This window comes from Scyliorhinus torazame, chromosome 10, assembly GCF_047496885.1.
Source record: "Scyliorhinus torazame isolate Kashiwa2021f chromosome 10, sScyTor2.1, whole genome shotgun sequence".
Lineage (NCBI taxonomy): Eukaryota > Metazoa > Chordata > Chondrichthyes > Carcharhiniformes > Scyliorhinidae > Scyliorhinus > Scyliorhinus torazame.
In genome coordinates this window covers 40,926,032-40,939,590 of record NC_092716.1, presented here as the reverse complement: position 1 = coordinate 40,939,590, position 13,559 = coordinate 40,926,032, and the positions used below count along the sequence as shown (strand labels likewise).

At 47.1% G+C, this 13,559-nt stretch overlaps 1 protein-coding gene across 3 annotated transcripts in view; it reads right to left on the bottom strand.

The window, feature by feature from the left end:
* Window positions 1–12,159, bottom strand: part of ist1 (IST1 factor associated with ESCRT-III) — a 40,855-nt gene extending 28,696 nt beyond the window's left edge. The window contains exons 1-4 of one of the 3 annotated variants that reach the window (XM_072517977.1): window positions 12,030–12,159; window positions 5,290–5,412; window positions 3,512–3,692; window positions 2,110–2,197 (exon numbers count right to left, since the gene is read on the bottom strand). In XM_072517977.1, the coding sequence (XP_072374078.1) occupies window positions 2,110–2,197; window positions 3,512–3,692; window positions 5,290–5,377 (357 nt within the window). In that variant the 5' untranslated portion in view covers window positions 5,378–5,412; window positions 12,030–12,159. Of the gene's footprint in view, window positions 1–1,958; window positions 2,047–2,109; window positions 2,198–3,511; window positions 3,693–5,289; window positions 5,413–12,029 lie in introns of all 3 variants that reach the window. The other 2 variants (XM_072517979.1, XM_072517978.1) reach the window with 2 other exon arrangements.
* Window positions 12,160–13,559: the final 1,400 nt, after the last annotated feature.

The following is a 13,559-nucleotide window of genomic DNA, read 5'->3' as shown; positions in this document are numbered from 1 at the left end:
CTGGGATCTATTTCTGAACCTTATGACAACCAGACAGCTTCCTGGAAATTCCTTCACATTCTCATAAATAGACAAGCATCCCATGGCAATTGGTTAGTGCACAAACCACATCAAACTCCCAAGTCATAAAAATATATGTAGGAGCAATATTGGCAGCATGTTAGCACAGTGGGTAGTACTATTGCTTCACAGCTCCAGGGTCCCAGGTTTGATTCCCGGCTTGGGTCACTGTCTGTGTGGAGTCTCCACATTCTCCCCGTATCTGCATGAGTTTCCTATGGGTGCTCCGGTTTCCTCCCACAAGTCCCGAAAGACGTGCTGTTAGGTAATTTGGACATTCTGAATTCTCCCTCAGTGTACCCGAACAAGCTCCGGAATGTGGCGACTAGGGTTTTCCCCCCACAGTAACTTCATTGTAGTGTTAATGTAAGCCTACTTGTGACAATAAAGATTATATTATTATATTTATTCAGATCGTTTGACAGAAATTGAAATGTACAAGGGCAATGTTCTAAATCTATAAAACAAAACAAATAAAGGTCACTTACAAAAGGTAGAAGACAATTAAAAACAATTAAATTGAATTGTTAAAAAAACAAGTAAATCCCACAGGGGCTGGTTTAGCACAGGGCTAAATCGTTGGCTTTGAAAGCAGACCAAGGCAGGCCAGCAGCATGGTTCAATTCCCGTACCAGGCGCCGGAATGTGGCGACTAGGGGCTTTTCACATTAACTTAATTTGAAGCCTACTTGTGACAATAAGCGATTTTCATTCATTTCATTAACAGCACACACACTAAGTTTCCATTTAAATCACACTATTTTTAACAAGCAATTCAGTGGGCTTTTAGCTATTGCTTCTATGCTGTCAAATCTTCCCCTTTCCAGACTATTTATTCAGTTATCGCACAAGATGAAATCATTTTAGCATGAAAAAATGTATGGGGTTTGAAATCAACACAGATAAACAAATTCATACAAGTAGAAATGCTCAGCATATTATCCTAAGCTACAAATTCTACCCCCACTTTTCATATCTAGAATCAAACATGATATCGCACATGAATAATGGATCATTTCTGGCAATATTTTAGAAACATTACACTCTTTCAGGAGAAAGGTTTATGCATGGCTGAATAAACCTGCAGCACACACACCAGTCTTATATAGATTACAATAATGACTGTCAACATAGTCATTAATATCTTCAATTTAAAATCATTTCAGACAACTTACACCATCTAGAAGTTTTATGTAGAAAAAGAGTATTCCTCTGCAAACCGATTTTCCTCCACTAAAACTCAGGTATTTGCTCAGTTCATTATACAGGGTTATCATGTACAGTAATGATCATGTGCTCCAAGTAAACAACCTTGCTCATTCAGAGCATGGATGAGGGAATCAGCCCCAGCTCAGACCAATGCGTCTTGGGGGAACGCAGGATTTCGAACCTGCCTTTGTAACTCTTTCACTTCCACCAGCAAAGCTGAAATCAAACTTCGTTCTTAAAGGGTAGAAATTCAAATATCTAAAGTCAGCAAGGACTAGAGTCAGGGAAGGTTTCTCGGAGTATGCCTCGTATAATGCATCAGAGCTTACTGCTTTCCACAAGGTCATAGTAATTGCGAAAAAGGTGAGAATTGCATACAGATTCAGAGACAAGATTAATCGGGTTGTGGTTGCTAACACAAGTTAATTTAGACAAGCTAACATCAATCATGCAGTACGGCTTTTGAGTTAAAAAGTAAAACAAAATAAATAATGCATACAATATTTGATACTACACAAACTCTCAAAACTAACAAACCAGGTTATGAATTTTCTAATGCTCTACTTGCAATCACTAATTTACAACTTGGCACCAGCATCTCACTGCAAACTTGGACATGCAGAATACATGCAAAACAGCTGCAGGATATTGTAGCCTCACTACCTCCACCAGCTTTCATGGCTACTTACTATTTTTAACTCTGTTACTTCAGAGTGAAACCTTGGGGCAGCCCAGATTACTGAAGAGACTGCCTCTTCCAGACCTGGGTCCAATTCCCTGAGTGAAAAGGGGCAGATGGAGACCATAAATCATCTATAATCCAATTAAAAGGTTACTTACAACTCTCAGTTCAGCTACTTCATTCTGTAGACGTGGGGCAGCCCAAATCAGAGTGGAAATAGACTCACTGAGGCCTGTATCAAGTTCCCTAAGTGTATATGGAAGGAAAAAAAGTAAATTACAAGTAAAACATTTGTAACAGACTTGTCAACTTGCTTAGCGTTTGTAGTGCTTCAACAACCATTTTTTAATAAAATTCAGTCATCACACTTAAGGCCATCCAAATTAACCTACTGAAAAAATCTACTGTTTTCTCAATCTGAAGTGCACATTCTCTTCCAGTAGGGATACAGCCCCTTACCTCAATCCAGAGAGGCCAGGTGAAGATTGGCAAAGGTGTTACTTAGGGCCTATTCTCGAAAGTACATGGGTGCGAGGGTTATGCCAGTCAAGACTGCAGCTTACCAGCACTGCTTGCCCAGCTAGAACCACACTATTCGATAGGGCACAGCTTGTACAAATTACCAGTCAAGTGAAAGAACCCCAGACTAACTAACGTTTCCACCCGCTGAGGTGCCATTGAGTCAGACTGTTTGGTCAATTAATACTAGCGCTCCGAAATACTGATATAACTGGTTAAGATATTGGATAACTGAGTTTACCATAGAGAATTAATCTAGTTTAACTTTCCTTTCCCCCACCAAATCGATCGTCCACCCATTGCTTATATCTAAAACAAGATGGTCAATAGCTTGCTGTCAGACAATTGACGAGCATAGATCAGAGCCTGTTCTAAGAGTTTAGAAACACAAACAGTTTAGCTTTTGACAGAAAACAAAATTATGAATCCTAGTACAATGCTCCATTGTCCTGGCAAATAAGGGGTACTGGTAAATATGAATATTCAATAAATGCAATATTAAGTTTACTAACCTAACACTTTGCACAATTTCTGTTAACCAATTCTTTCCAATCTGATAATCCCAGTGTTCAGAAATGATGAGATAATATTTAGGTACATGACAAATTCAGGTGAAGCATTAATCAGTACCATAAATCATTTCACTAATAAAAATGTTATTTTATTACACAGTTTAAATTAGCCTTTTGTATTTTCATTAAGAATTCCTTTACATAGGAAAATAGTGCCTGGTCTGTCCTAAGGCATGAACGTAGTTCCTATTGTTTGTATTGTGGGTTCAAGGGGTAGTTAACAGTATTGTACAGTGTTAGCAGAACATGCAAATGTCAGCAGCCGCAATGCAGCACTCCTTGATTTTTCTCCTCTACCTTCACCTCTCCAGCACAATAGTTCTGTTACAAATTTAAAGTTAGTAGGAGTTCTTTTGATCAAATGAAGCACTCTAATATTTTGTTGGTTTGCCACATCTGACATAGGGAAAACAACAACCCAAGGTCTGCAAGGTTGGTACAATAACATTACTGTGTCATATATACATACTTCATTGATTGGATCATGCCAAAACGTGCAAGCAGCAAATCACAGTACAGCTCCAGAATTTCCATAGCTTCTACCAAGTAGTCCTCTCGAATGATATGCTCAACGCGGATTCGAGCTCTTTCATCCTTCCCAGCGGAAAGATAATCTGCAATTTCCTTCCTGGCTTTCTGCGCTAATTCAGCTGTAAGAGAAATCAAACAATAACAGTGCATCTTTTGTATTAAACAATTAACATTTATGTAACAGGTATCGGTATTGTATTCTGTAACTCGAAAAGCAGCAAATTTACACACTCACGATTATGCTGGATCGTGGTATACAAGTTAACCTTTGAAGCCTTGAAAAATACTTCCGAAAATAGGGATAAACGAATATGCCTGGTATAAAATGTGAACCGCCAGCGCTGGTGTGGGTAATCACCAGTTTGAAATAATAATAATCTTTATTATTGTCACAAGTAGGCTTACATTAACGCTGCAATGAAGTTACTGTGAAAATCGGCACATTCCAGCACCTGTTTGGGGACACTGGGTGAGAATTCAGAAGTCCAATTCACCTAACAAGCACGTCTTTTGGGGCTTGTAAAAGGAAACTGGGGCACCTGAGGAAACCCACGCAGACACGGGGAGAATGTGCAGACTCTGCGCAGCCAGTGGCCCAAGCAGCACCAGTGCTAACCACTGTGCTACCATGAAATGTAAAAAGGAAAACATAGTTGAATGAAATTAATCGATATGGATATCTTCAACCACAATCAAATCATTTTAAAAAGCATTAAATTCATCGTCTTCAGCATCCAATGCAAAGTTCATCTAATTCGCCTGAGTCACTTTGACTGTGGCATCATCGTATGGATCCCATTCTAAATCAGATTTAACGCCATCTTCCCTTCCATCGACTGAATTGGATATTCCAAATGAGTTGACAGTTTGTGCATCCTATGATTTGATGGCAAAACCACACAAAATGTCAAACAGGGCAGTACACCCATTTCCACTCGTGATTTTTTTGTCCATCAACCTATTACATTCAGATTTAGGTCTTCTGCTGCAACAATGAACATTTTGGTCAACACATTGGCTACGCCAACTAGCTGTTGCTCTGAAATCCTGGACTCAGGGTTTGACTTGGGTCACTCAAGTGCATAGGTATTGCATTTCTGCTGATAATGTGACCATTCTGATGGATTGAGAGGACCCATTCCAATACACACTTCTCAAAATCAGGCCAGTGGCCAGTCCCCGTTGTCATAGTGCATTTGGTCTTCGGCATCTTCTTCAATGCAGATCCCTTCTTCTTCTTCCAATCTGATACCAGTTTTTGATAATTATTTGACAAGTTAGCAAATGTTTTGACTTTTAGCTTGAAACGAGCTTCTAACTTCACTCTTTTTGCTGGAAGACCCATTTCTGTTTGCCACGTGCAGTCTGTTGTATGTCTTAAATTCTTGCACATCTTTTTAGCAACATGGCCCATATTACCGGATTGATCCATGCATCAACTTAGAAGGCAAAACATGCATTCCTGAGGTGAAAAGTTGAGTCCGACTTGAATGAGAGTATTTCTTAGCAGAAAGGGGAAGTCAATCTATGTGTCAGGTATAGGCCTAAACAAATTTTGGTGCTTGAAAAATTGTGTTGTCTTATAGGCCAGGTCAACTTATACACCACGATCGACAGTAGACATTAGTGGTCCAGTTCCACTAAGTATAGGAAATGTACTAGAAACAGTGTCAAGCAGAAAACCTTTTTGAGTTTAATTGAAGTAAAAATACCCACTTTTCTTTTTCTCCAGTAGCTTAAGTCTGTTGATGACAAGTCGTAGGTTGACTCGCAATCGTTCAGGTCTAAATCCAGACCGCAGCATGACTGGATCTTTAAAATTGAATCAACCTAGCAGAACTAAAAAGAGTGAACTTTAAGCAACCAATTAATGAAAGAAAATGTTACATCTAGGTTTTAATAGTCATCCCACTTCTAAATGACAGCCAGTTATGCCAGCTACTAACTTATACTAAATGAAAGCACAACATTTGTGTTGGTTTAAGCCTTCCATCTCTTTGTTAGTCCAATTTATCAAACATTCATCCTAGTTTATAATCATTTCCATGGTCTTATCCAACCCCATCTCTGTAAACTTGTTCAATCCCATACCACATGCCGAATGTCACCTCTTATTTGTACTTTCCTGGAATCCCTCTCTAAATCTCTCCATCTTTAGCAACCTTCTCAAAACCAATTTCTTCAGCAAAGTCTGCAATCGCCTCTACTAGTCTCTCCATTCTTGGTTTGGTATCCATATTTCTTCTGCTGATAAAGCACCTAAAAAGTTATTTTATGCTAAAGGCGCAATAGGTAAACAGGCCATTCTGCCCAACCAGTTGTCGTTTGTCCTTCAGAGACAGTCCTAGTCTCATATGCCCATCAATTTATACATTTTTCCTTCGATCACCTATCTAACCTTTTCTTAAATGCTAACATAGTTTCTGTTTCAATCACTAACCCAGTTTCTGTTTCAATCACTAACCCTGTTCAGTGATAACTGTAGTTACTGTAGGAAAAACAGATTAAAGGGATATGGGCAACAGGTGGAAAGGTGGATTTGAGACCAGGAGTGATCGGCCATGATCTGATTGAATGGCAGAGCAGGCTTGGAGGGCTGAACTGCCTACTTCTGCTCCTAATTCCTATGATTCCTGATCACTACTTTCCCAACCAGAAAACTCTCTATTCACCATCAAAACTTTACAAAATCACCTCTTAGCCTTTTCTATTACAATTGAAGTAGTCCCAATATCTCAAATGTCCCAATAAAATTAATTTTGCCACCCCTAGCACCAGCCTAGTGGCCGTGTGATGCACGATCAATTGCACAAAGACTAGGGTTGGGTACAACTGTGGCTTTATTGCAGTCAGATGCGTGGCCTCCTGCTGCAGCTGGCGAAATGGCAGCTAAATGGAGGACACGCATATTTATATTCCTCCTACTGGGCGGAGCCAGCCGGCAGGGGCTACCGGCGAACCTGTAGTACAGATCCTACCTTACATCCCCTAATAAAGGTGTACAGTGGTTCACCACATTCACCCCGTTAAAAATGAGTCCGGCGGAGGTGGTGTGGAACTATACACAGTGTTGAACATTATTTACAGTGTCGTAAAAACAACATGGAGAGAGAGAAAAATGTGTCCATTTTGAAGGTCCAGTTAAAGGTTCAATCTTTCTGGAGCCTTGACGTTCCGCTGGGAGCGACGTAACGGTGGCAGCGACGGCGGTGTTGGCCTGCTGTTAGATGACTCCGGGAGCGTGCCAAAATCTTCATCGTCCTCTTGCGTGGGCAGGGGAAGGAGGGATGGGCCTGGTGGGGACAATGATGGAAGCGCCGGGGAAGGGGAGGATGGCGCCGGGGCGGGGGAGTGTGTTCAGTTGGAGCCTGACGGTGCCAGGTCTCTGAGGGAGACCGTACCTTGGCGGCCGTCAGTGTATGCAACGTAGGTATACTGGGGGTTGGCATGGAGCAAGAGTACCCTATCCACCAACGGGTCCGCCTTGTGGAGTCGGATATGCCTACGGAGCAGGACCGGTCCTGGAGCTGCGAGCCAAGTCGGGAGCGACACCCCAGATGTGGACTTCCTGGGGAAGGTAAAAAGACGTTCATGGAGGGTGTTATTTGTAACGGTGCACAGTAGTACCGGATGGAGTGCAGTGCAGCCGGAAGGACCACCTGCCAGCGAGAGGCTGGAAGGTTCCTGTACCGTAGGGCCATCTGGACAGCCCTCCAAACCGTCCCATTCTCCATTTCTACCTGCCCGTTTCCACGCGGGTTGTAGCTGGTCGTTCTGCTGGAGGCGATACCCCTGCTGAGCAGGAACTGACGCAGCTCATCACTCATGAATGAGGATCGCCTGTCACTGTGGATGTAGGCGGGGAAACCGAACAGAGCGAAGATTGTGTTGAGGGACTTGATGATGGTGGCGGACGTCATATCCGGGCAAGGAATGGCGAAGGGGAACCTGGAGTACTCATCGATCACACCGATAATATACATGCTACGGTCGGTGGAGGGGAGGGGCCCTTTGAAATCCACACTGAGGCGTTCAAAGGGGCAGAAGGCCTTCACCAGGCGCGCATGGTCCAGCCGGTAGAAGTGCGGCCTGCACTCCGCACAGACCTGGCAGTCCCTGGTGACTATCCGTACCTCCTTGACGGACTAGGGCAGGTTGCGAGCATTGATGAGATGGTACAGTCGTGTGACCCCCGGGTGACAAAGGCTGTTGTGTAGGGCCCAGAGTTGGTCTACCTGTGCGCTGGCACATGGACCTCGGGAGAGGGCGTCTGGGGGCTCGTTGAACTTGCCGGGGCGATACGAAACCTCGTAATTATAGGTGGAGAGCTCGATTCTCCACCGCAAGATTTTATCATTTTTGATCTTGTCCCGCTGCGTGTTGTTGAACATGAAGGCTGCCGACCGCTGGTCAGTGAGGAGAGTGAATCTCCTGCCGGCCAGGTAATGCCTCCAATGCCGCACAGCTTCAACGATAGCCTGGGCCTCTTTTTTGACGGATGAGTGCTGAATTTCAGAGACATGAAGGGTGCGGGAAAAGAACGCCACGAGTCTGCCTGCCTGACTGAGGGTGGCGTCAAGGGCGACATCTGATGCGTCGCTTTCTACTTGAAAGGACTCGTCCGCTGAGTGCATCCCTGACTTGGCTATATCAGCTCTGATGCGGGTGAAAGCCTGTTGTGTCTCAGCCGTGAGGGGGAACTGGGGGGACTGTATGAATGGCCGGGCCTTGTCCGCATAGTTTGGGACTCACTGAGCGTAGTACGAAAAGAACCCCAGGCAGCGTTTGAGGGCCTTGGGGCAGTGGGGGAGGGGAAGCTCCATGAGGGGGCGCATGCAGTCGGGATCGGGTCCCAGAACTCCATTCTGGACCACATAGCCGAGGATGGCTAAGTGGGTCGTGCTGAACACACACTTCTCTTTGCTTTAAGTAAGATTGAGGAGAGTGGCGGTGCGGAGAAATTTAGGGAGGTTGGCATCGTAGTCCTGCTGATCATGGCCGCAGATGGTGACATTGTCTAGGTACGGGAACGTGGACCGCAAACCGTACCGGTCGACCATTCGGTCCATCTCCCTTTGGAAGACCGAGACCCCATTAGTGACGCCAAAGGGAAGCCTAAGAAAATGGTAGAGACGACCGTCCGCCTCGAAGGCAGTGCATGGGCGGTCGGATTTACGGATGGGGAGCTGGTGGTAGGCGGATTTTAGGTCAATCGTTGAGAAGACCCGGTACTGCGCAATCTGATTGACCATATCAGATATGCGTGGGAGTGGGTACGCGTCGAGCTGCGTGTACCGATTGATGGTCTGGCTGTAGTCCACGTCCATTCGGTGTTTCTCCCCAGTTTTAACGACTACCACTTGGGCTCTCCAGGGGTTGTTGCTGGCCTCGATGACACTCTCCCGAAGTAGCCGCTGGACCTCGGACCTGATGAAGGTCTTGTCCTGGGTGCTGTACTGTCTGCTCCTGGTGGCGACGGGCTTGCAATCGGAAGTAAGATTGGCAAAGAGGGAGGGGGGGGTTTGACCTTTAGGGATGTGAGGCCGCACACAGTGAGGTGTGGAAGGGGCCCGCCGAATTTGAGGGTGAGGCTCTGGAGATTGCACTGAAAATCTAGGCCTAGCAATAGTGCAGCGCAGAGGTTAGGAAGGACGTAGAGGTGAAAGCTGCTGAACTCTACACCCTGGACTGTGAGAGTGACTGTGCAGAACTCTTGGATCGGGACAGAGTGGGACCCGGAGGCCAGGGAGATCCGTTGATTGGCGGGGTAGACTGCGATGTAGCAGCGCCTTACCATATCCGGGTGAATGAAGCTTTCAGTGCTCCCTGAATCCAGCAGGCAAGAGGTCACGTGGCCGTTGATTTTCACCGTTGTCGAAGCGGTGGCCAGGTTGTGTGGACGAGACTGGTCCAGCGTCATTGAGGCGAGGTGCGGGTGATCGTCACTGGTTTCAGACGAAGAGCTGTGGGAGCCCAGGTCGTGGAAGGTCGTTGGCGACCATGCCCCTTGGGGAAAGCAAGATGGCGGCGGGTGAACCTACGGGGAGCTAAATGGCTGCGCCCATGGGGCGCACATTGCGGGGGCGGGACAAAATGGCGGCGCCTATGGGCCGCACGTTGGTGGAGCAGGACAAGATGGCGGCACCCATGGGCCGCACATGGACTGAGCAGGAAAAGATAGCGGCGCCCACTGGCTGCGAGTGGTCCGTGGGGGTGAAGAGAGTGGCGCCCATTGTGCGTTTGGCAGGGGGGAGGGGGCGATAGCGGCGACTGCGCGGGCCAGGCACACTGTGGCAAAGTGGTCCTTTTTGCCGCAAGCCTTGCAGATGGCGGCGCGGGCCAGGCAGCGTAGCGTTGGTGAGGGTGCTTCTGCTGACCGCAGAAATAGCATCGGGGAACCCCGGGGTGCGCGGTTTTATCTGTGGCGCAGGCGTACTGGCTAGGCAGGACCCCAGCTGAGTCGGTCGTTTGTGGGGTCCAGGAGGGGTGGGCCGCGTGGCTGGAGGGGTAGGCCGGAACATTACAGGAGGCGACCGTCATGGAGAGCGCTAATTTTTTGTCTCCGCTAGGTCGAGTGTGGCCCCTTCCAGCAATCGTCGGATGAGTTCCGACCCAATCCCCGTTCCGAAAGCATCGCGCACGAGATTAGAATGTTCGGCGGCCGTAACAGCCCGACAGACAGAGTCCCGGACTAGTGGGATTAGGGCCCGCCAGAAGTCTTCGATAGACTCACCAGGGAGTTGAGAGCGAGTGGTGAGTACATGCCTGGCGAAGAGTGTGTTCGCTTTCTGCGCATAGTTCTCTTTAAGGAGTGCCATGGCTTCCGCGTAAGTCCGGGCGTCCTGGATCAGCGGGAACACGATTGAGCTCAACCTGAAATACAGGACCTGTATCTTCTGAGCCTCCGTCAGTGGGGTGGTCGCTGAGTTAATGTAGGCCTCGAAGCAAGCTAGCCAGTGATTAAAGTCTTTTCTGGCGTCGGTCGATTGCGGATCCAGCTGCAGGCGATCTGGTTTGGTACGGATGTCCATCCTGTAGAAAATCTGACTGCAATAAATTGATGCACGATCAATTGCACAAAGACTAAGGTTGGGTACAAATGTGGCTTGATTGCAGTCAGCTGGCGAAATGGCAGCTAAATGGAGGACACGCATTTTATACTCCTCCTACTGGGCAGAGCCAGCCAGCAGGGGCTACCGGCAAACCTGTAGTACAGGTCCTACCTTACATCCCCTAATACAGGTCTACAGTAGTTCACCACACCATGTATGAAAGAAAGGCTCTCCTTTTCTAAATGGGGTGTATCAGCCACCAATCCTGATCACTCCATAATTATAATTTGAATTTAGACAAATCAAGAGTGTTTTTTAAGTAATCTCACTATCCAGCTAAATGGATAAGCTGCTCAACAATCATAGAAGTTACAGTGAAGGCCATTCAGCCATTCACGTCTGCACCAGTCCTTGGAAAGAGCTCCCTACTTAAGCCCATGCCTCCACCCCAGTCCCATAAACCAACCTAACCTTTTGGACACTAAGGGGCAAATCATCACAGTCAATCCACCTAACCTGCATATCTTCGGACTGTGGGAGGAAACCAGAGCACCCGGAGGAAACACACACAGACACGGGGAGGAAGTGCAAACTCCGCAGTCACCCAAGGTCAGAATTGACCCCGGGTCCCTGGAGCTGTGAGGCAGCAGTGCTAACCACTGTGCCACCATGCCACCCACGAAAGTATTAGGCTTTCATTTGATGAAGAACTTTTCAAGTGTGCTCACTGTTGTGATGTAGGAGTGAGACAACAAAGTTGTACATAACAAGCTCCCACGAACAACAATAAAAAAATGTCCAGTCTCAAGTACTGGTTGAGACACAATGTAGGCTCCAAAAAGCATCATGGGACCTTTCATCCCCACCCGAGGAAGCAGGCGGAACATCAGTTTCCCATTTCATGTGAATGACAACACCTCCTCCAGCAGTGCACTGGGGTGTCAGCCGAGGTGATCGGCTCATGCCCTGGGAGTGGAGCTTGAAGCCCGCAAGTCGGCATATCTCATTCAGGCCAGGCCCTGCCAACAAGTGACAGAATTTCAGTACTGCTCCAAACAATATTGCTGTCAACGGTTAACCCTGGGAGAAAAACTGGTTTGACCAACAACTCCATGACAAGCACTTTGAAAAGAATGTAAGAAGTTTTTCCAGTACAACTCCTGCAGTTAAAGTTGCCCACTCGAAGCTGGGCAATACCCGCTGAACTGGCCTGAAACCCGAGTGACAAGGCGCAGGTTGGTTTAACTTGGAGAGTTTAGGCCGCTGGGTGTGGGGACGCGGAAGTGAGTTCAGGAGCACCAAGAAGCCGCGGGGAGGGCCGCGGTGCCCGGGAGACAGAGCGGCTGCGGCGGGTGAGATCCGGTGAAGCTCTGGCTCCCCTTCCCCCTGGCTCCCCTCACTCACCTGGCCGCCCTCACACCACCGCCAACAGAAGCACCTTCCCCGTGACGTCACCCGGTCACTTGACGGCGCCCTCGTGACGTCACCGGCAGTCCACCGGAAGTGACGCAACCCCCGCGAGTGCGCACGCTCGGGAGGGAGAGAGAGAGAGAGAGCGCGAGTGTCAGGATGAGGCGTTACTAGGTAACGGAGATGTTGTTGTATCCCAGGGATTTGCATTCAGTGCTAACTCTCGCGGGTGAAGGTGTTTTCCCGTTAAAAACAAACCAGGGACAGGGCGAAGAATTGCAGCAAAATAGCATTTAGTGGGAGCCATTTCCTTTTAGTCACTCAACCAAGCCCTACGCAGATACTTGCCACACTTCTACCCTCAGTCATTCCCCACCCACATTCAACACATACCTCCCATCCTTTCCTGCACATAGCTGCCAAACGCCTCTTCTCCCTCCCCTCTTTCAGCAATCCAAAAAGACTATTGCCTCAATGACAGTCTTCCACCTTCCCCCCCAAAAAAACCCTCGCAAGCATGCAAGCCCAGCTCTTCCCACCCCACTGTCAAGGGCCCCAAATATTCCTTAAAGGTGTTTTCTCAGTACCAGCTGTTAAGTCTGCAGGCATTTAGTGCAATCCTGGAAAGATGCCCAGGTCCTGAAGAGGCTATAGACACGTTTACCAGAACAACAGTATTGATGAGAGAGTTCATTTATGTATGGAGATTGCACAATTTGGGATTGTTTTTCTTTGAGCAGAGAAGGTGAAGGAAAGACCTATTGAAGCTATTCACAACTATAAGGAGTTTCAGAAAACAAGAAGAAATAAATTATTACCTTTGGCAACTGGGTTGGTAATGGGCAAAAAATACTAGAGAGTAAATGACAAATTTTGTTACAGGGAAGGTTGTTAGAATCTCAAGTCCACTATCTGGCAATGGTGGAATTTGGTTCCATACTAACTTTCAAAGGGCAATTGGACATGTACGTGAGAACTAATTGCAAGGCTACAGGAGACAATCTGGTGAGCGAGACTAATTGGCTTGCCTGTTCCTTGTGTTGCTCGCCAGGATGAGTGCAGCTCCAACAACACTCAAGAAGCTTGACAACATCCAGGGCTTGATTGATGCCCATTTCTCAAACATTCACTCCCTCCACCACTGGCTAGCAGTGGCAGCTGTGCGTACCATCTACAAAACGCACTGTTGGAACTCACCAAAGCTCCTTCGGCAGCACCTTCCAAACCCACGACCACTACCATCTAGAAGGTCAAGGGCAGCAGATACCTGGAAACACCACCACCTGGAAATTTCCCTTCCAGGTCACTCACCATAGAACAATAGAATGCCTACAATGCAGAAGGAGGCCATTCGAGTCTGCACCGACCCTCTGAAAGAGCTACCTACTTAGGCCCAACTCCCTCCATTTCATAGATCATAGAATTTACAGTGCAGAAGGAGGCCATTCAGCCCATTGAGTCTGCACCGGCCCTTGGATAGAGCACCCTACTTAAGACCCACGCCTCCCCCCTATTCCCTTTATC